Genomic DNA, 23,569 nt, shown 5'->3' with positions numbered 1-23,569 from the left:
AGGGGGGGGGGGGGGAGAGAGAGAGAGCAGGAGGAGGGGGGGGAGAGAGAGAGCAGGAGGAGGGAGGGAGGAGGGGAGAGAGGGGGGGGGGGCGGCGGTTGTCATGACAACCGTACACCCACACAGAAGACTCACACACGTAGTTGGCGTCGTTGTCTCACCTCACCTCACCGAAAAACATCACAGTCACGCCGAGAAACAGGAAAGTAATTACGCTTTATTTTCCCTTTTTTGTCCCTATTTCAGTATGTATCCGAGCAGAATACGCAGAACGAGTCGTGCAGGCTAAGAGTAAACTAAACTGACATAGTTTAGCTAGACATCTGCTAGCTACGTTGGCTGTCCAACAGCTCTGTCAGTCAGTGTTGCCAAAGAAAGAGAATGCAAACCTTTGGTGTTTCTTGGCGATATCCTGCAACAAACAAGCACGGTTTTATGTTCAAAATATCAATGTTCTTAGGATGCCGGTCTACATCAGAAAAGGCCCTGGAGTAGGAATCCCAGAGCCCTCGGATAACGGCAAAGGCGACGATGAGGATGATGAGACTTTCCTGAGGGACCCAGATCAACTTCAAGACCAGCTGCCACAGCCGTTCAGAATGATTGACAAGGTCCTGGGCAGACTGATTGACAGGGCATGGGACACAATTTCACAGAGAGAGACGATCAGGATAGCAGAGCAGTCAAAGAAAAAAATCCCTGTCCTGAAGCTCACAGGGGATGTCAAGGTATATATATATATATATATATATACTCACTTTTATCTTGAAATGAAGCCTTTCCGCTCTATAATTACACTCTTGGGGCTAGCCTAGTAGTTTCCCCCCAGGCACTTTAATTAAGCTAAATCCTAGACTAAAAAGCATCTTCAATACAGGTTTTCCATTTAAAGTGCGGTTAGGACTAGGTTGATTTTCTGTTTGGGAAACCATCCCCAGCAGCCAACTAGGAATAAATCTCTGAGGCATGAGAGTAAAAAAAACAAAACGATGATGAAAGACTACTGAAAAAGCTTGTTTCCACAGCTCCCAACCAGGACAAACTGCTTGGCGTGCTCTGAGAACGGCCGATACATATTTATGGGTCACTCCCAGGGCTTGTCTGTTACCAGCTCATCCTCTCTCATCTGTGTCTCAGCATGGCTGGAGGACAGGGTGGAAATCACTTCCCTTCACATCACCTGTCTCGGGGAGATGGCTTATCTCGTCGGTGCAGTGGATGACATGGGTATAACACCTTTTCGTAATATAGTCGCTCTCTCTCTTTCTCTCTCTCTCTCTCTCTCTCTCTCTCTCTCTCTCAGTCTATGTGGTCCTTCTCAAACTAGTTGACTGTCTAGAAATTTTTTACAATTTACCTTGCCCTCAACCCTCCACCCCTCTTCAACCCCACTGCAGGTGTTGCGAGACTGTTTGCATATCACGCAGAAAGCATCTACTTGGTCAAAGTTATTAATGAAACAGTGAGTATTTTTTGGTAAACAGGAGATTTATTCATGAGTACATTTAACGCCATTTCAGCCCAGTATATTATCACATAATTACTGATCATATCATCTGAACAGGAGGACATAAACCAGAGAAACGTTTGCATGAAATTTGAACTGTCCAAAGGAGGAGATTTTGGAGCTGCTTCAATGAGCTGTAAGGTTCATTGGCACAGTTCTGCATGTCATCATTACTGATGAGGTTTGTTTGTTTTCATTACTTCCCCATGCATTTTTAATCCTGTCATGCCTTTCATCAGGCGGTGGTGCTCATTGGCTAGAAATCTATCGGTTCCCCAAAGAGTCATGGCTGAAGGAACTGGAGACGGTGCAGGCATCCTCACAGAAACAGGTGATTTACGCAGTGCCATTACCCAAGCCTGAATCATGCGTCATCATGAATCACTGTTTGTCAGACGCATAGCCTTAAATCATGCATAATGTAAATTAGGAATTTGCTCAAATTATCAAGTCAAGACACCGAAGTTGTTGCTCTCTCAATTCACGATTTAGCTTCTGGCATTCCAGGTATGTTTATCAGGTTTGAACTAAGTAATGCCAGTGGACGTTATTTTAATATTCTATTGTTAAACTACACCGGTTGTACGACAACAGTTGAATTGTCTTACTAGACGTGACGTTTTTCACGGAATTGGTATGTGACATACATCTCTCTGCCTCAAACACAGCATCCCTCTGGAGTTGGAGATGTCAAACTGTCTCCTATTACAGTATTCATGAAAATCAAGCCACCCAAAGCTCACACAGGTATCTCTCAGAAACAGAATGTCAAACATAAACAGACGTTGGCTGTCTTACCGTGCCGTAGGCATAGATATTCAATGTCTGTCCTCACAGCATGGAGAAAAGCACTCCATGGTGGTGTTCAGACTCTCGTAAATGTTGTCAATGTGCAAGAAAAGTGCATGTGCTTTTCCTCGGTACATAGTAAACTCTGTTCTCTTATGGTCAGAGCAAATGAACCCAGGTGCGGAACACAGAGTCAGGACAAGGATATAAAATAATAGGGTATTTAATGAGGGAATAACAGGGAACGGGACAAGCAGGGGGGAAATGGCAAACGCGGCAGGGCAGGCAGGCAGGCAGACAGACAAGACAGACAGACAGACAGGGCAGGCGAGCACGTAGGGCAGACAGACAGACAGGGCAGGCAGACAGAGAGGGCAGGCAGGCAGGGCAGGCAGGCAGACAGACAGGGCAGGCAGACAGACAGACAGGGCAGGCAGACAGACAGACAGACAGACAGACGGGCAGGCAGGGCAGGTATTATCTACCATGCATTAGTCTCTACAGTCCTCACTTGTTCTTTGCTGTTACTGTTTGAACTGTCATGGCTGTTATACTTTTTACCCTCTCATGTTTTGGCTCATTGTCTTTTTAACTCTCTCTCTGTGTTTGTATTCATTTTCCAGTAAAGCGCATTTTATTGCGTCGCTGTATGACATGTACTACGATATGATGACATGTAAATAAAGTTTGATTTCATTCCATTCTCTTAGGGACCACGTTGAAAAGCCCATTTGAAGTCTTACAGAAGACAGAGGATGGAACTGTGATAGGGTCTGGACAGAACCACCTGATCAGCAGCCGCCAATGGGAAGACCAGGACGCTGTGTTTAAGTCTAGGTACAGAAGATACTTCGTTAAAAACCCCTGCAAAACAGCACAGGCAGAGGAAAGACCCAGGTAAGCACTTGAATGGATGTGTCTTAAGCTTAGAGCTGGTCCTTCAGCCTGCATACCGTATTATTGCAGTGACAAATGACTGTGGTTGTTTCATGGGGCGCAGCTTTTCGCATCTTCTAGATGCTTTTGATCAGGTCGGTGTCCTGAGGCTTTGTCTCACCCTGTCTCACCCTGTCTGACCTTGTCTCACCCTGTCTGACCTTGTCTCACCTGTGTATGTCTCCACTAAGATAGCTGTGTTATTATTCCTTTCCAGCCATTGCACAAGTCACTTTCTCCTACCTGGGGGAATGTTTCCATTCCTAGGCGGTATGAAGCCCCAACCAGGTTGGTTACGACCAATTACGCAAATTGCATTTCGTTACCTCACTGACTGTGTTTGAGTGTTTTATTTGTAATGCCACAGAGTCGTGTTATCGCTGTTAATTAAATACACTCTTTTTTTTCCCTTTTTTTTTTATCTCACTCACTAATCAAATTCCAATCATACTGTAGTTACAGTGCGTCAAGCCTCTCCAATAAATGTCCCCCTCTCTCCACAGGGGTGCCTGTTGCTGTGTGTATGTGGTGGAGTGGCAGCCATAATCTTCTCCAGTACCTGCTGTGCAAATCCCCCAAGGATAAACCAGGTAGGCACAGGGCCTTCATCTGGTTATGCATGAGAAGAAGAGATAAGAATATCTGTCTGTAGCCATCTTGAAAAAGAACCTAATTTCACAGCCTTATCATTAGCTATTAGTCCACATACGGTGGAGTCGACTGAGCCGGGAAGATTACCGGAATCGAGTTTTGAGGGCCTCAGAAGGAGAAGCCGAGGAAAGCACACGGTCAGAGGCTGTGCAAATCTGAAACATTAAACAAGGATGGAAGAAGGAGAGAACCAACATGAAAGCAGGTGGCCTGAGGCCCCCGGCACGCCATCGGGACATCTAAAGGGCACGGCCGGCACCCAGCACCGCTTACACCGGGTCCACTCCGTCACGGTTTGGCCCACCAGAGGGACATCAGGGGGGTGGGGGGGGATCAGCAGCAAGAGCCTGTAATCGCCCCCCGAGCCAACACTGTGATCAACCCAGCCTGTGTGGCCCTGGCCCGCAGGCCTGCACTGGGAAGACCTACAGCAGATGCCCCAGCCAACCCAAACCCTGCACCGCGAGAACCCACCCACTACTGAAAGGGAAGAAGGACCTGAAAGGACCCCCCCCCACCAACCCATACCAACTCGGTGGCACACATCCATCAGGGGGGCCACCACCAGCCACCCAGGCCGACCCAGCCTCGACCCGACCACTGGTGAAGGGCACCCCCACCCACTCACAATGACTGCTGCCAGACCCGGATAACGCCCAGGGCAACCACAACTGCCCCCAACACGTGCAGCCAAGTAACCACCCAGCAAGCCAGCCCCCGAACAGAGACAGCAAGGACGGTTTATTGTCTGGCTAGGGCCGGTTGTAATACTGACTAAAGAGATTAGTCTTAAGCCCAGACATGAATCAGAAGATTTTTCCAAAGATGGGGCGCTCTGTAGCAAAATACTCATAGTTTTAGCTATTCAGGGAACGGCTAATCTCTTGGTGTATGCTCTGTGTGTACTTGCTGTTCTCCATCAGCAGGGGGCAGTCTAAAAGCTTCACAAGGTCACCCTCACCGTGCTGCTCTTTTTCCTATTTAGATACAGAGTCCAAGCCAGATGTGCTGTGGCCAAACGCACACGAGATCCTCTGCTCTGCTGTAAGCAGCTGCACCAGATACATTGCTGTTGGACTGGCCACTGAGCTGGTGACCCTCTGGGACAGGCATTTAGGTAATGCGTTTTAATGTCGAATCTGGCATTCAGCATGCACTGTTAAATGTTTTCAACTTTTACATTCTGAAAGGCTTATATGTTGTAGTTAGTACTCACCTGAGACAAGTGCTAAATGTTTATTTTTGCTTAATAAAAGGTCAATAGACCTTTTATAGTTCATGTTTTAAAGTTGAGGTTCAATACAGCCTAGATGAGAGCCATACTGTTTGTACAGTGTTCCAGTTTTTATTATGTGCTTTAGGATTATCCCCCCCCCCCCCATACCCCCTCCCCCCCACCCCCACCCCCCCCTAACTATTCTCTTCAGGGCTTCCGCTGTCCGTTCTCCAAGTATTAGCAGACAGTGCACTCAGCAGGCTGCTGTTGTTGGATTACTGGCCTGGCCGCGGCCCCGGCCCTGCTGCTGAGGCCTCCCTCCCCTGCCGGGGGCCCTGTCAGACCAACATCCACCTTCTGGTGACCTGCAAGAGTGGAGCGTGCCTTGTGCTCACCTCGGGGAGAGGAGCAGATTCCCACGCCACGCAGCTGACAGAGAGGTTCGCCACAGAGCTAGTAGTTATCCATGGAGCCGCGGGGAGATGCCTGGAGTCGTACTGTAGTCAGGCTCATTGTAATGCAGATGGCTCATTCTAATGCATGTAATTACATTGTAAAGATGGGCTCACTGTAATGCATGGCACGGAGTACGGAATGGTATCAAGCACGTGTGTTTGATACCGTTCCTTATTCCATTCAATGCATTACAAGAAGCCCGTCCTCGGATTTGTACCCCCCCCTGGGGGAGAGTGCTTGGCCACAGTAATCTCATCGTAAAGCCTTTTATTTATGCTATTCTACTTTACATAGATGCATGATTCTGCCCAAGGCATGTCATGGCAAGCATTGACATACAAAAGGGTACACAGTGAATACTACATGAACGTATACATGCGATCGTGGTTATCTGTTTTAAGTCACACAAGCATTCACATTCAGTACAGTTCAAAATGTTGCACAACTACATGAATTTACAGATGTGCTCTCCCACTGTTAGACCCTCAGATCCAGGGAGTTTCCCCACCGTCGTCGCCTCTGTGCCTTTCCTGAGAGGCCTGGTGAGCCCGGCTTATGTTGTTGGTTCTCTCTCCCCTCTGTTTCCCTATCAGCTGTGGTAATTGACTAGCCTGCTGAGATACTTAATTAGCTCAGGCTGTGCGACTGCCTGCCCATTATGCCTCTTTCCATCTGAACAGACAATTATGAGGGCTTGGAATTCTGTGTCATAATGCTTCTCTATTATCCCGTTCTTCTGTTCTCTGTTCGAATCGTTCTATTGAATGGTTTGCTCAGGCTCTGCTCATTGAAAGGAATGGAAAAATCCTCCTCCAAGACGCCGTCAACCAGCGCGTTCTGTGCCGTCTGTCACTCCCTGACACGCATCTCCTGGCAACTCCATGGGAACCAGTGTTCTCACTTGACCCAGTGCAACAGACCCTGTTCATACGAGGTGTGTGTGTGCCTTTGTGTCTATATAATGGTATAGTATAGTATAGTATAGTATAGTATAGAATAGTATAGTATAGTATAGTATAGTATAGTATAGTATAGTATAGAATAGTATAGTATAGTATAGTATAGTATAGAATAGTATAGTATAGTATAGTATAGTATAGAATAGTATAGTATAGTATAGAATAGTATAGTATAGTATAGTATAGTATAGTATATTCGTTACGTAGATATTAGTTGGCATGTACATTTATACTCACTGTAGATCTATGGCATGGTCAATTGTATAAAATCAATAACATTCAGTTGCATGGTTCTATAGTACATACGGGTACAGCATGTCCTGATACAGTAGGTAGATTAAACATATGATGATTTATCAGTATAATCATGTAGCATTGGTAGTAGTCATATACAATCAATCGTAGTCCCAAAGTTGAAAAAGTGTAAAAAAAAAATAAAAAAAATAAACCCAGTACATGTTCAGTTTAAATCAAGTCAGTCCAAGAGTAGACGGTGGTTTGCGGAGATTTGCGACGTCTCTCCTTTCCCTGACAAATTTGAAGGGTGGTACTGTGCATCCCTCAGAGAAACACATTTCTCTTTCATTTTCTTGTAAAAATTGTCAAAGCATGTCCTCGGTACATGTATTCACCAATGTGAACGTGGTGATTCAATGACCTCTTAGAAAGTCAGGCCTTTTATAGGTGATCAACACCCCAAGGAGACACTGGAGTCAGGGGACACGCAAAGTCTACTCTTTCTCTTCCGTTTCAACGAGCTTGACATCATCGAGCCGTACAGAAATGCCCTGCGAGGCTCTCTGAAGGACCAGCAAGGGACGGGCGTCTCTGATCTGGAGGAAGCTTGCAATCTCTATTTCCAACAAAGGTTTGTAAGTTTCCTTTTTTGATTTGTTTTCACTGTTCTTGACGTACGAAGAGCCGTCTTCCTCCGAATGCCATTAGCTAGTTACCTGCATGCAGCTAAAAGCCACATTTGAGTAACATCCTGTGTTCTCTTTCAGACGTTTTCTTTTCCCGAGACACACCCGGAAAACACACAGCAAATCACACTCTCTGAATCTGGCTTACATAAACCAACTTCTGTCAACAACAAAGGCTGTATTGTCGAAGATCCACATGTGGTTCATGTTCTTTGCTTTTCTCCCCATTATGTGCAGAGTGCTTTCTCTGGATGAAAGGAACAGAGCCATGACTCAAACATGGAGCCAGCTCCAACAGCATGCTGTTGCAGTCCTACATAACCAGCATGAACATCATACTCACACCAAAACAACCCCACAGAGGTCTTAGGTAAATATAGACCACTACACTCCAATCCTATCATCATTAAATGTCAATGGAACACTGTGCTCGCTCGTTGCCAGTTGTTGGGCAACTGTGTAGCGATTTTTAGGAGACCAAATCAATTGGCTTTAGAGATGGTGTTCTGTGCAGACCACTGCTTAATGATGTTGTTCTTGCTTCTTAGATCCATACAGGGAGGAGCCCCAAGAGAGATGAAGACCGCAGTACAGTGGCTAGACCTGTTGCCTCGTGTCTTGCAACAGATTCCACCTCCACTCCCCATGCTGCTTTTCTAAATACATGTCGTTGTTGTTGTTGTTGTTGTTGTTGTTGTTGTTGTTGTTTAGGGCATTTCTGCTTTTATTGGGATAGAGACAGTAGAGATTGACAGGAAGGATGGGAGAGAGAGAGGATGGAAGTCATGCAGGACGTGTGGAGGGTTGGAGTCGACCCACCTTGCGATTATGTGGTGTGCGCGTTAGGGTGGTGTGCGCGTTAGGGTGGTGTGTGCGTTAGGGTGGTGTGCGCGTTAGGGTGGTGTGCGCGTTAGGGTGGTGTGTGTGTTAGGGTGGTGTGTGTGTTAGGGTGGTGTGTGTGTTAGGGTGGTGTGTGCGTTAGGGTGGTGTGTGCGTTAGGGTGGTGTGCGTGTTAGGGTGGTGTGCGTGTTAGGGTGGTGTGTGCGTTAGGGTGGTGTGTGCGTTAGGGTGGTGTGCGTGTTAGGGTGGTGTGCGTGTTAGGGTGGTGTGCGTGTTAGGGTGGTGTGTGCGTTAGGGTGGTGTGTGCGTTAGGGTGGTGTGTGCGTTAGGGTGGTGTGTGTGTTAGGGTGGTGTGTGTGTTAGGGTGGTGTGTGTGTTAGGGTGGTGTGTGCGTTAGGGTGGTGTGTGTGTTAGGGTGGTGTGTGTGTTAGGGTGGTGTGTGCGTTAGGGTGGTGTGTGTGTTAGGGTGGTGTGTGCGTTAGGGTGGTGTGTGCGTTAGGGTGGTGTGTGTGTTAGGGTGGTGTGTGTGTTAGGGTGGTGTGTGTGTTAGGGTGGTGTGTGTGTTAGGGTGGTGTGTGTGTTAGGGTGGTGTGTGCGTTAGGGTGGTGTGTGCGTTAGGGTGGTGTGTGCGTTAGGGTGGTGTGCGTTAGGGTGGTGTGCGTTAGGGTGGTGTGTGTGTTAGGGTGGTGTGTGCGTTAGGGTGGTGTGTGCGTTAGGGTGGTGTGTGCGTTAGGGTGGTGTGTGCGTTAGGGTGGTGTGTGCGTTAGGGTGGTGTGTGCGTTAGGGTGGTGTGTGCGTTAGGGTGGTGTGTGCGTTAGGGTGGTGTGTGTGTTAGGGTGGTGTGTGCGTTAGGGTGGTGTGTGCGTTAGGGTGGTGTGCGTTAGGGTGGTGTGCGTTAGGGTGGTGTGTGTGTTAGGGTGGTGTGTGTGTTAGGGTGGTGTGTGCGTTAGGGTGGTGTGTGCGTTAGGGTGGTGTGTGCGTTAGGGTGGTGTGTGCGTTAGGGTGGTGTGTGTGTTAGGGTGGTGTGTGCGTTAGGGTGGTGTGTGCGTTAGGGTGGTGTGTGCGTTAGGGTGGTGTGTGTGTTAGGGTGGTGTGTGCGTTAGGGTGGTGTGTGTGTTAGGGTGCTACGCCACTAAGTGTCCCTCCGTGCTGCTTTTCTTGTCACCACAGGATGTTGGACCGCTGCGTTATTACTTCATTCATCAAGAAATCCATTCCTCTCTTAGCTCCTTAACCGAGCTACCGTCACAGTCTGGTCCATTATCCTCACATAAGCATTCAACTTTGAAGATAAGGAACAGATTATCACACTCACACTCTCCCCTTGACACATTCATTTTCTTAATTATGTTACGCAATTTTGCTATGTTTTCTTTTCTTTTTTTTTATCCTCTTGATAACCTTGTCTTGGGAGATTTTTTTTTTTTCATATTGTATTCAATGGTCATTTTCTATGACACATGCCCCAAATCCAGCAATTTGGATGTTTTTCATGTGCAAATACATCATTACTGGACCATAAGTGTGAATTGAAGCCCATGTCCACCGGGCACTGTCAGTTCCTTTATACTAGAGAGAGAAGGATGATGACATCACATGTCAGCACAACTAATGATGTATTGATGCACAAAACCTGTGAGTCGGCAACATAGATAGATGTGGTCACTACTGTAGATGCATTGTGACCCATTTCGAAGGAGGGCCACTAAACTGAGCGTAGAATCCATTAAGTCCATCAGCTTTACCCTTGACTGCCCATCGGGATGCACTTACGCCCTCATGTCCACAAGCAGATGCACACTGCAGACCGGGTTACATCTGCAACCTTCGTATCCATAGCGGCTTACAATAAGTACATTTGTCCGAATGTAAGTGAATCATTGTAGGTGAATCATCTGTTTGTCACAGTATGTCACATATCACATAATTGCAAGGAAGAGCGACATTGGACATCATGTGGTTTACATTAGTCATGGCCACTCGAGTTGCAGCCACCAGATCGGTCTTTCCACTGAGGGAGCAGATGTAAGTCTTAACATAGATACAGTAGGCAGATACATACCATGTAGGCCCTTTGTCTGGCTGTGGCTGTTTTCCAATACACGGTACAGCATGCAACCCAAGATCATTATCAAACACTGGAACATGATCATCCAGGGGTTCAACGTGAGGTCATTACACGCACTGAGGATTAGGGTGAAAACGTGCACAGTGTTTGTGTGTTGGTGTTGGTGTGTGTTTGTGTTTGTGTCATCAGGTGGTTGTGACCTCATCTGGAGATGATCTCATTTGTGACTAAACTCTAGAAACATCAGTCAGCTGTTCAATTACTTTGAGTGTGTCATTTACACATGGGCTAATCCATTTAATTAATTAGTCGTCATCCAATGGAGCATGTTAACAGATGGATTTGTTCAATTGGAGTATTAAAACAATATTTTAGAACACTTCAGGCTAAGAGAAAGAAGTGTGTGTGCTGATTTCAGGTAGCTCACCTGCACGGTAAATTCAAAAGAAAAATCTGTTACACTTTACAGTACAGTATTTGCCTGGTATTTACTTATATGATTTAATAGAATCTTTTTGGTTCGAAAGTACCTCTGCAGCTGGTATTTACAGTTTGTCCGTAAATACCAGCTGCAATACGACCGGGCCGTGAAGTAGCGTTCCTCTGCCCTTCATTTCAAACCCAGCTGCTTTATTTCCGCCCAAAATTACATTAGTGATACAAAACATTGTTTTTGTCCGATGTTTACAAATCATATCAGATAATTTAGCCTATTAGTTTCCCTCGAGTGTCAGCCTGGAACTCTTCATTTGAATTTCCAAAAGCCATTGTTAAAGCCATTAAAGCCATTGTTAAAGCCTGAACCAAATGCAACACATTGTTTTAAACCTGGTTTGTATGGCCGCTTCCAAGGACTTGAGAGGGCCAAGCCTATGACAGGATATAATAAAAATGTGTTTTGTCCCCAAAAACGTAATTATATGGTGTTTTATGGCAGGGCAGTTTACTCAAGGGCTGTCCAACTTAATCACCTAAAAAGACACCTGAGGCATGCATGCAAATCACGATTATTGAAATGAGTGATTTTTTTCTGACAGAAAAAAAAAACTTCACACACAACAAAGGCAACAGACATAGTTCACTTCTGTGCGGACAGAAGCCCCTGATTGACAGTGACAGGGCCCTGTCTGTCTGGTGTGACTCTGCCTGCGGAGCCGAAATGAAAGATTAATTATTCTGTTTTCAACTTCACATTATAGTACTTAGAGGTGCCGTCCACGGTTGACAGCTGTGAATTGCAAATATCAGACAGTCTGTGATGTCATCCGCATGGCTATAGTGATTTCCTCTGGACCTGTCTTCTTGCCTGTAATTGCACATTGTATGATACGTCTGTCTGTTCTAGATTCTATAGGTGAAAGTGTCATCAACATTGCCATACAAAAAGGATAAATGATGGAATGAAACTAACGATTAAATATAGTTTGACTAATCTGGAAAGTTGTATCTGCTGCAACGGTAGCTTATGACCTAGAAAGTATTCTGTACTAACTAAGCCTGCAGGGTGCTATGATATTGTTATTAAGCCTACATCTGGAGCACTTCACTAGCTTCCGTCTTATTTCATTTAATAAAATAAATACAAATGGCGGATATAAATGAATGTACAGTAGGTAGATATTTCAAAACCATGACATTAGCTGAAGAGATATACATTTTCTTTCAAGGATGACATGTTTTTATTTGTATCCTTCAACAGACAGGGATCTACGACATACCCTTCTGTCTTCACCACAAAGGGTTGGGTACGCTATTGTCCTCTTGATGAACATGAAGTTGAACATTTCAGGTGAAAAAAAGAAACACAGCCATTGGGAGCCTGAACAGGGAGGTATGCCTCAGAATACTCAGTGAGGGGGCCATTCCTTACCTTTTCCAGAGCTATCCTCGTCCAGGGCACACATGCCCTTTACAGACGGTTGCTGTTACTCATTAATGGTAATGTACAGCTGGCCCTCAAGGGGCCCAGAGTAGCCCAGCACTGATACCGAAGTGTTTGCATAATGACATCAGCATGGGATTGGTTGGCATCACTGTATGACCCCCAAATTGACGTGCTTACGAACGCGGCTCGGATGCTCGATATACCGCTCCTCTCTGAGCCTCGAGGACACGTGAGTCATTCCAACGTGCTATTCGTGACTCCAGAGACTAGCCTAAAGGATGGACCCTGAATATGGACAGTAGTGAGTGTTTGTCGTCAAACAAACCATTTAACTAGTAAGTACGGTTCACGGAAACATCAAGTCACATTTATTTTCGTAGTTAACGTCATCCATGCTAGGTCATCAGGTGAGTTTGTTTTTGTCTTTTTTTCCCCAAACAAACATATTAAGGTTAATTCACAACCTGAGGCAAATTCATGTACAGTATTAAACTTTGTTTAGTTTTTTTTACACTGTGTGGATCACTACACATGCATGTTTGGTATTGAAATGCAATAATAACTCACTGAATACGAGACCTTGCATACAAAACACAGAATACATTATATGAAGGTCGAAATTATGTTTTTGTGCCATCAGTTAGCCCCTGCCCTGTCTCTCTTCATCATAACCTGCTTTCAGGGCTGGACTGACTGGGGTCCTTCTCTCCACTGTTATTGTAGACTGTTAGACAGCCGCTGTTGAAAGACTTAAACCTGTCTGGTTCTCTCTGGTCACTGCTGGCCCCAGGCCTGTCTCGGCCTACAGCCGCCTGCATCTTTAAGGGCAAAGATGTGGGAGAGCAACCGAAAGACCCAGTTATGGCTGTATTATTCTCTAATTCGGACATTCTGGTTGTGCTGCGGTAGTATCGCTTCAGACCCTTACGGAAATGGATGGTGAAGAGGCCGTAGATGATAGGATCCAGGCAGGCGTTGAAAAGCCCGAAGATGAAGAGGATGTGGGTTAAGGAGTGAGAGACTTTCCCCTCCAGGTCATCAGGGAAGAACCAGTACCACAGACCCAGGAGGTAGTACGGGGTCCAGCAAACGATAAAGGACATCACTATGACGATGCTCATTTTCAGAGTTTTCATGCGGGCCTTAGGGATGTTGTTCTTGGAACAGCGCAGATGTACTTCATTGGAGGATACTGAAGGACACAACAAGGCATGAATTAACCTTCATTAACAAAGGTCACACTTGAAATTGTGCAATGTGCATGTATGCGATTCCATTAGAGAGTGGGCCACCATCCAACAAAGGCGTAAACAATAAGCATTTTGGCATTTTCACGTGCAAACATTTGCTCATTTACTATGATTTAGTATCTGCAATCGTCCAGGGAGGACATTCTGTTGGAGCAACGTTACATCATTTAAAGCTACACATCATTTGTGTTGATTTTCCCGCCAAGAGTTAAATAACTTACAGTTTCCCTTTGTCATTCGCTTGGAGATTTCTATGAGGATCCTGGTGTAGCAGGTGATCATTATGACCAGCGGCAGGAGGAACAGGCAGCAGAAGGTGAACATGTTGTAGACCGTCTCCTGCCAGTGAGTGAAGAAGCTCCCTCGCGTCGTGCACTGAGTGAAATTCTCGGGGTACGTGATGGTCACGTTGTGGAAAATGAACATCTGAGGACGCAAACGGTCAAAATCAAGACTTTTTGCAGTCTATTACAAATGTTTTGGCGGCTCCTCTCTAGTTGGCTTGGAGGAGGTAGATGTGGAATGTCACCATCTTGTGTTTTGCCAAGTAATCCGCCATTAGCCAAAAGGGATATTTGGGAGCTACACAATTATGTTATTACTGGATCTTATTATCATTATACAAGATCAGCAGGCGAGGCATGCTCCTCTGATTAAAATTCAGAGAATTATGCTACAAGAGAAATTATCTGAAACACCTAAGTCTAAAGGTTGAACCCATTAGAATGGGCTGGTAAACTATGTGTCTTGCTTTCCTTTGATGTGCTGATTACACCTCTGTAAAAAGAAAAGGGTTAGGAATATTCAAACTGCTCAAATGCTTGTCCAGGGATTTAATCAACATGGTGACAAAAACAACTAATTACACCGTCACTCACCAAAGGATCCTGAACTGTATATGTGACACAAAAGCACCAACCACTCCACTTGTTCCAATTAACATTTGAATTGAGTTGTGGGGTTAAGATCTTGAAAAGGTCTCAGGTCTACTCTAAGGAACGGGCACTTCAAAGCATTTGGCCATTAACCCAGTTGGCCGACCATGGCTGTCACTTTGCTTCAGTTTGCTTTGGTCAAGGGGCCTGCTTCAGTTCAGTGTGACCTGGTGCAGTGCCGTGTGACCAAACCAGACAAGCAAAGCACCCCTTTGACCAGCGTCCTCGCTGCTCCAGCTGATCTTACCTGGGGTACAGACAGGACTGCACTCATCGTCCACGCCACCGTCAGCATGACTTTGTTCTTCTTCTTGGCCTTGTTGATCGCCAGGGGGTCTAAGATGGCCGACTGCCGGTCCAAACTGATGACCACGGTCACAAAAGCGCAGGAGTACATGGCCTGGAGTTTGAGGAACATCAACAGCCTGCAGGCAAAGTCCCCCGCCAACCACTGCACAGTGATGTTCCACACAGCGTCCACGGGCATCACAATGAAGGTGACCAGCAGGTCGGCCACGGTCAGGTTCATGATGAGCACTCTGACATGGGACTTGCGTTTGTGTTTGCCGTTGGCAGCCAACAGCACGGCGACGTTGCAGAAGGCGGAGATGACACACAGGATGAAGGTGATGATCACTCTGACTTTGGCCGCCGTGGAGAAAGTGGGCAGCTGGAGCGCGTCGCCGCCGCCGGTCGACGTCCAATTACAAAGAGTCGCAGACCATTCGCAGGTGGCGTTCAGCTCATATCCTGTCGTCTGATGATACATGGTGACTGCAGGGTCACGCGAGGTGGCGTTCATTTTCTGACTTGTGCATAGGGAGAAGAACCATGCTGCTCAGCCGCCATAAGGTGCTGCACTGTGGTAGCCTATTACTGGTAGCAAGGCAACAAGGGGGAAACGGAAGAACGTCAAAGATGAATGAGCCTCATGCCAAACTGTGGCACACAGTCTTAAGATATTCATGTGCATATATTATATGTGCATATATGTAAAAACAAACATGTCCCATTTGTGAATAACACAACAGTCCAACAAGAGAATGTGAAGCATGTTTGTTAAGTGGCCTGGGAGGAGAACATTACTACAAATCCATTGTGTAATCACACACATCACATTCAGATCAGAATGTGGAATGTAGCCTGGTAAATGGGCTACATGATTCTGTCCCAAAAGATTATCTTTAATTAAAGTGACTGACAGCATACTGATGCCTTGATGGGGGTGAGTCATTCTGTGACTAGGTAAATAAAAGACTATTTGGGTGACTGAAGTACAAACCACAGAAATCATGAAATAATGTCTATGACAACTGTACGTGAGAAACAAGAGAAAACTCGAAAATATGTCCATGAGCACTAGCTGTATATGAATTGAGCTGAGCACAATGCCAGTGTAATTTCTCTGTCGGCTAGGCAGGCACAATTCTTACTGACACTTGTGACTTTACAGAGACATAAATCAGCAGATTTGACAATAACACTAGCTCGGTCGACGGCTAAATTGAATCATTTTTAATTTCAATTGAATTTCAATTCCATATTACATTAATCCCTTGATTTGAAGAATCACTGTGAACAAGGCTAGTCTTAAGCATCTTCACATATTTTGATTCATTCGGATTCCCCTACTGCGACTATGATCATGAACTATGCAATTCGAATTAAAAGTAACACATTGACACTATAAAATAAGATGAATATAATACAGAAAGTATCCGTTAGTAACCTAGATACGAACAGATATCTTTAGAATTATGAACACATTTAAATGCAAAGGAAAATCAGCAAACTCACGTCTGTACCCCCAAACCCGTGGAAGAGCCAGGGTATCCTTTGAGGGCTCTGTCCACTCCTCAAGCCGCCAAAGTGATTAAATTCCATTTATTTGGAACAACAAGCGAGGAGATGTCGACAAAAAGTCCGGAGTTAGTTTTAAGGCAGAATTCATTCATGTTCTCACTGGTATGCGTGAACTAGTTGTAAACAGAAAACAAGGCTGCGCTCCTCGGACCAAGTCCTTGGTTTGATACAGTGCGCTGTGTGCGCATCTGGCTGGTGTCTGTGCTTTAATGCGCGCTACATCTTTCTCTCCACATTTGGTATGAATTCTCTGGGCGTGGTGAAGCCCCATCGTCACAACACTTCAACCTCCTTTTTAAATGAGTAAGATAGAAAATGAATACAAATTGGTACAGGTTTTCAATGTATTATATGCTTGAGCAGACATATTTGAAATGCACATTTTATGTAAAGGAAACATATTGACATTATTTTGCATCTTTCAGTAACATTTATGTTATACTATAACTGGTAAGGCTACTCCAATTTGTGAGATATTGCATACATGCTCTGCTTAACACTTTCAATATCAATCAATCAAGTTTATTTGTATAGAGTTTTTTACATAGACAAATGTTACAAAGTGCTTCACAACAGGGTTAACACATATGAGAGCCCAAGAAAAATATAAATACGATTCCCTTAACAATGGTACAGTACATCATACCTTCTAGACAGGGTGATCTTAGAAAGCATCACATGAGTGTGAAAAATGGGTTGTCAGACATGTCATATAATTCACAAAATATAATTTACAAAATATAATTCACTCTAGCATAAATCACTCTCTCAGAACACAGCAATTTGATTTCAATAGGGTATTTATGATTTCTGTGGCTCCTGTCATTCGAAATGACTCAGACTCACACTAACAGAATCACTTCCCATCATTTGTGACGGCCATAATCAGTTTGTCCTCACATCGCCTCTGTGTTAGGCAGAACACACTGACTGAAGTGAACTACAAGACGTTCTCTCTAACAAGAGAAAACTGACTCCCAAATCAACATGTGCTTTTCCTCAATGGTGGCATCCTTGTTTGCATGGCTACACCTTCATATTGCCATTGAATTGAATTTGTTGTTGTTGTTGCTGGGCAAAATAGGAAGTCATATGTTGTGCCCCGTTCATGGCCGTGGTGTAGCAGGGCAGAATGTCCCAGTACACTGTGTCTCTCTCTAATGATGTCACAGTGCCTGACTGGGATATGCATGGAACCTTGAGGCAGGAACTTGGAAGTGGAACTGCCGGCACATGTGGTGACTTCAAGGCCAATGGTGTCACATTGCCTAAATAGAGCCAAGCCACATCTGGGGATCATAGAATACTCTATGATGGTTTTTCTAATGACTAAGACTAAGACCTGGAAGTGCGGGTTTCATTTGGTTGTACACCCACTTGTTGTGTGTTTCACTCCCATTTTTTGTGATATGAGCTGGGCAAGTTGTATCGTACTTTCTGAGTCACATATAACTGGTTACTACACATGATCCAAAGGCTCTTGTTTGACGATCACTGAAATTGAAATTGGAAAGGGTCAGCGCCTGCATGACAACTACAACTTCAGCTACCCATCACTTGCTCATCCGTCGGCTGCTGGAGAGAGCCAACTCATCTACTATTGTGTATTGATGCTGACGCTGTTCTGGCCTGTCTTCTCTCATTACATCTCATGCAGAGACACAGAAGGAGCCCACACAGCCCAATGAGCTGCTCACTGGCCAATGCTTCCAGTATCTCAGTCCTGCCATTTAACGTTGAATAGAGACATACCTGCACAGCTCAACTATATGACAGTGGGTGAGTCATCATCCATATGTTCATGATAGCATAGTCCGTTGAGGTTGAAAGTGCTCATTTGGGTGTGAATGTCACAAACAGCTGGTTCTTTTGTGGACCGGTGGTGTGTAATGGTGGAGCAGGTGGCAGGTCAGCTTAATGTCATCATTATTTTTTTACGAGTAATGTCATATGAATGATTGATCAGATCACGTTGTGTAGGTGGGTACAGTGCATGCTAGGTACTTTCACTCACAGGGCCTCACTTCCAATGAGGTGACTTAGTGAACTGCCAGGTTTGGCTGCAGGAGAGGGAGGAGGTCAGAGGTTGGAGGTCGGAGGTCGGAGGTCAGAGGGTGGTGGAGTTGGCAGATGACTAAAGTAGTATCAAGCTGTGCAGTCACCTTGCAGTACACTCTGAATCCAAAAATAAGCCCCCGTTACCTCACCCCGCGGCTCCTGTGTAGATCTGAGATGATTGGACAGGTGTAAATCATATGACAGTGAGCTGATGGGCCCGGTGGAATTTTGCCAGCTAACACCTGTCCAATGATCTCCGCTCTTCACAACAGTGTAGGGGACAAGGGGTAGTTTAGGTGGTTTTATATCAGTGACTTGTGAGTGGCACAATGAGATGCGATGGCCATACTGCACACAAAGTGTGTGTTGCACCCTAAACTACCCTATGCTTCATGTGTTGGGAAGTTGGGTTTTGTAAATGTTATATCTGGGTGTTGGGTTTTGTAAATGTTATATCTGGGTGTTAGGTTTTGTAAATGTTATATCTGGGTGTTGGGTTTTGTTTTGTTGATATCTTTATACGATGTACTGTACTAGCATGTGGAAATGAATTTCCTCTCTGGAGGACAATCATATCTTATTGGATTTTATCCAATTTATCCCTATAGGCTGACCTGCTGTTTTTAGAGGGCTTTCAGAGAACCTTTTGTGGATAGGTCCAAACGGGGCTATATGGTGTAACGATGGAGTCGACTATTAACAGAAGGCAGGTTCTGAGAGAAAGTTGTAGACTGGTCCAGCGTGGGCTGGGGGGGACTTTTAGTGTTGGTGAGCCCCCAGGCAGAGCAGCTGGGTACCCCTGGGGTAACTTGGATGGGGAAAGCTGCCGCTGTTTTTGTCAGAAGGATGATGGAGGGATGGTCAAGCCAAACCTTACTGCTGTAGTCCTGCACAAGCAAATCTGAGGCCACCAGCCTAGTTGTCCTGGGCCTGAAGACAGACAGTAGTCACATGCCCAGACAGCCAGTATGAGCAGCCTAGTACAGCCTAATACAGCCTAGTACAGCCTAATACAGCCTAGTACAGCCAGTATGGGCAGCCTAGTACAGCCTAATACAGCCTAGTACAGCCAGTATGGGCAGCCTAGTACAGCCAGTATGAGCAGCCTAGTACAGCCAGTATGAGAAGCCTAGTACAGCCTAGTACAACCTAATACAGCCAGTATGGGCAGCTAGTACAGCCAGTATGAGAAGCCTAATACAGCCAGTATGGGCAGCTAGTACAGCCAGTATGGGCAGCTAGTACAGACAGTATGAACAGCCTAGTACAGCCAGAGGAGCAGCCTAGTACAGCCAGTATAGGCAGCCTAGTACAGCCAGTATAGGCAGCCTAGTACAGCCAGTATAGGCAGCCTAGTACAGCCAGAGGAGCAGCTTAGTACATCCAGCATGAGCAGCCTAGTGCAACCAATATAGGCAGCCAAGTACAGCCAGTATGGGCAGCCTAGTACATCCTAGTACAGCCGGTATAGGCAGCCTAGTACAGCCAGTATAGGCAGCCTAGTACAGCCAGTATGGGCGGCCTAGTACAGCCTCGTACAGCCTAGTATGGGCAGCCTAGTACAGCCTAGTACAGCCTAGTATAGGCAGCCTAGTATAGTCACATGGGGCCTGTAGCTTGCCTGAACCTGTGGTGACCTCTGTGCCAGAGGGGCAGCTATGGGAGCACTGACCTCTGACCTCCCTATCGGACTCGACCTGTGGATGATTCTTTTTGAGTTGTCTGAGTTGTATCATAATTTCTCAAGGCAACACATTCATCTTCCTTAAGGCAAGTCCCTGCATCATCCTTAGTCAACCTGGAACCTACTGTGTGTAACCAGAGGAATGGGGAGTCAGTGGGACGGAGTGGCATTCCTATTAATTCCATTCCCTTTGCACTTCAATTGTCTGATGAGTCAGTCGTCTGTTCTGTGGCTGTTGGCAGGGGGAAGAGGTAATGTTAATTAAACCTCATCTATGGTATAGAATACCCGTACGTACGTCTGTATATAGGAGAGGACCGTGACTCAACGTATTGGTTTAAGACATTCTAAGTGTACAAGAGTAAGGTGACATTATATTAGTGTAGGACATCTGCGGTAATTTTTGCATTTACATTTTTGTTCGGTTTGTATTTGAGCAGAGTTCTACAGTTACACGGTTCACATCCCAGGCAGCCCACGAGCTTCTCTCTTAGATTAGATAACAGATGGTGAACTCAGTAGGAAGAGATTGTGTTTCTCATGCATGTGCTGTGGGCTACTATGGCTTGGCCCACAGAAATGTATACAGTTACAGTATCTATCTGCTATATTTCTATTAAAACAGGTACTGTAATGACAACGAGATGTGTTGGACATGTCACAAAGGCACCAAAGGAGAGAATCCACAGTTGTGGTGTTGTTCCCATTGATTGTAAGTCTGGCTTTCAGCACTCTAATTTGCGATCCCTTTTGGCAATGTCTTGAATACTCTTGGTAAAGTGCTGAGATAGTTGTGTTGGAGGGAATAGCAAATAGTTGATTCTCATTCTGAAGATGACAAGAGCTTCAGTTGTCGGTGGTTACGAGATCTGAAATGTCTTAGCAACAGTATAAGTGAACACTTAAAATGTATCTCTCGTCTCCTTTGACCTTTTCAAACAGTGGCCCTCTGGAACCTCCGCTGAACCTGGTGACATGTGTTTGTGTATGTGTTCTATTTTGGATTTGTTCATGGATGATCTGTGTTGTTGTTGTTATTGTTGGACATGTGGCATCTCCAAATCTAGAAATCACATTGCCTGTGGCTATTGACAAGCATACGCACTCTGTTTATTTTTGTGGAAATAAACAGAGTGGCACATGGAGTTAAAACGATTACGTTACTGACCCGTTAGTAATGCAATTACACCATCAAATTTCACCAAAGGTCTAAGGCAATCCCTCTCCAGGACTAAAAGATGGAACTTATAGATCAAATTGATTTCTGGCAGAAAGGACTTATCCCTTTAGGTGACACCTTTGCTCTCAGACAAAAGAAAAGAAAGAAACACGCTAACAACGCTTAGGTTGGGGGTTCGATTCCTGCTGGGACCATATATACTGAAAGATGTATACACTCAATGTAAGACGCTTTGGATAAAAGCATCAGCTAAATGGCATACGGTATTGATCAGGTGCTGCTCCCTCTATGGCCAATCACCTTCATCCTTTGTCTATTTGTTAATTAAAGGCCACATAACAGTCAATACAAAGAGAGATTCTTGCACGTGACCTATATAAAGGCTTATCAAATGGACAAAAAAAAGACAACAATCGATCCATTCTTTCCATTAGGGCTGTCAGTCGATTCAAACACTTTTTGATTAATCTACCGATTCATCTAATATTCATTTAAATGTTTTTTCATCTTATTTTTCACCTTGCGTTTTAGGTGGTCACAGATTTCACACACATCCCTAGACAAGAAAGTGAAACTGGTGTTTAAACAATAAACTGGGAAGGAATATGGTACTTTACAAGTTAACAATCAAATAATGGCCTCCAAATCAAAGGTGCAAATTGCCCATTCCCCTAGAGAAAAGGGCTTGTCTAAACCAAGCTTGGTACAACAGTCTTACTTGGCTACATGCCACTCGTCCTTGGTCTGTTATTGAAATCTGATTCTTTTTTTTTTCTTTTTTTATTTGTCGTCAACTAAATCATTAGTTGATTAATCATATTAGTCAATGTAATCAATCGAAATTCGATCTGTTGAATGAATCTGTTTGATTAATCTATTAATCTCTACAACCATACTTTTCATTCATGCTTTCAACATGCATGTATAGAATAATACCACTAGAATGGTACTTTCTATCTAAGACCATTGCTGCAGTTTATTGTGAGGAAACGTTGAATATTGTTTTACTGTAATGTGGAGAGTTCCTACTGTTATCTCTCTCCTATACCTGGTATGTGTCACACATGGAGCACCATCTATTTTAGGGACACCCAGCAAAATCATTTTAATGAATTCTATTTGCTTCCAGCAAAACTGCTTAAACGAACAGAAACCTATTTTATTGTTGCTGCTATTAACCCTTTTGAATCTGAACCCTTTTGAATTGAATGTTTCCTGCTCTGTAAATGCATATATAAAGTACAATCTACTTGCTGCTGGAGATGATCTGTTTACCTGTTACTATATATGTAATATTTTGTATCATGATACAACAGTCCTATGTGATTGAAATCTCATGGACTGACTGTAATCTCACAGTGTATGTCTACTGTATGTATGTATTCTGACAACTTGGTGAAAAGCATATTGATGACCCCCTGGGGATGACCAAGACAGGATGTTCTATAATGCTACTGTGGGCACCACAGACAGGATGTTTTATAATGCTACTGTGGGCACCACAGACAGGATGTTCTATAATGCTACTGTGGGCACCATGCTGTAGATATTTTTCAAATCAGGTTCGTGTGAAATGTGTTTAGAGGTCACTTACTTATAAAATGATCCCCTCATTTGGTAGCAGGGGGTAAGCTTGACATTTGGTCTTCCGTGGATAAGCTCCTTACTGCAGAGTAAGCCACTGAGTCCACACGCTAATTCTGCCACGATTCGGGTTTTCAGAACTCCGAGGTGGATTGGGCAAATAGAGTCATTCTGGGGGAGCTCATAGACTTCGAGAGTAGACTTCGAGACTGGAAGGTCATTACTATCGCTTGGTTTGGTCAAGGCCTTTATGTGACGTTCTGGGCCTGGTGTTCATTGATCAAGCCACTCATAGCTCCTGCACTACCGCCAAACGCTTTCACATTCTATTCCACTGAGGCTACGAAACTCTGTTCTGGCAGTTTCCATTTTTAGGATTACATTTTCTTCAATTTAGCTTTTGACCATGAACCAAGGGGATAAACACATTACCAACCTACTCTATTAATTTCCTGCAGACAAATTAGCTGTGGGTTTATCATTGAATGGGTACAGTATATTGACTTAATTTATCATTGTTTCATGCTGTTTACCCATGTAAAGTTACTGATCAAATCATTGCTTCAAGAAGAATGTACTTTATATTTGTCAACTGTAAAGACTACATTTACATTTACATTTATGGCATTTAGGAGACACCTTTATCCAAAGCGACTTACAACAAATACATTTGTTTAAGTAAGTGAATCATCTATCCATTAGTCATCATAAGATAAAGTAATCAATGCTCAGACCAGGGGCCATTGGCAGTCACAATGCTAGAAGAAGGATTTTTATTGATTTAT

At 44.6% G+C, this 23,569-nt stretch overlaps 2 protein-coding genes across 2 annotated transcripts; one reads left to right on the top strand and one right to left on the bottom strand.

The window, feature by feature from the left end:
- Positions 1–461: 461 nt before the first annotated feature.
- wdr93 (WD repeat domain 93) lies at positions 462–10,544 on the top strand (the record flags this gene model as incomplete). The annotated part of the gene is made up of 14 exons (XM_083690833.1): positions 462–728; positions 1,026–1,227; positions 1,398–1,462; positions 1,565–1,643; positions 1,747–1,814; positions 2,176–2,254; positions 3,007–3,193; positions 3,743–3,822; positions 4,869–5,000; positions 5,311–5,539; positions 6,037–6,097; positions 6,333–6,489; positions 7,199–7,382; positions 10,535–10,544. 14 exons carry the CDS (start codon positions 462–464, stop codon positions 10,542–10,544), a joined length of 1,800 nt encoding a protein of 599 aa, XP_083546959.1.
- A 2,351-nt stretch (positions 10,545–12,895) lies between these two features.
- On the bottom strand, positions 12,896–15,217 carry LOC310819529 (putative gonadotropin-releasing hormone II receptor; the record flags this gene model as incomplete). The annotated part of the gene is made up of 3 exons (XM_083690831.1): positions 12,896–13,422; positions 13,702–13,906; positions 14,663–15,217. 3 exons carry the CDS (start codon positions 15,215–15,217, stop codon positions 12,896–12,898), a joined length of 1,287 nt encoding a protein of 428 aa, XP_083546957.1.
- Between the last annotated feature and the right edge of the window lie 8,352 nt (positions 15,218–23,569).

This window comes from Argentina silus (genome assembly GCF_951799395.1).
Source record: "Argentina silus genome assembly, chromosome: 19".
In the NCBI taxonomy this organism is placed as follows: Eukaryota; Metazoa; Chordata; class Actinopteri; order Argentiniformes; family Argentinidae; genus Argentina; species Argentina silus.
This window is presented reverse-complemented; position numbering and strand designations above follow the sequence as displayed.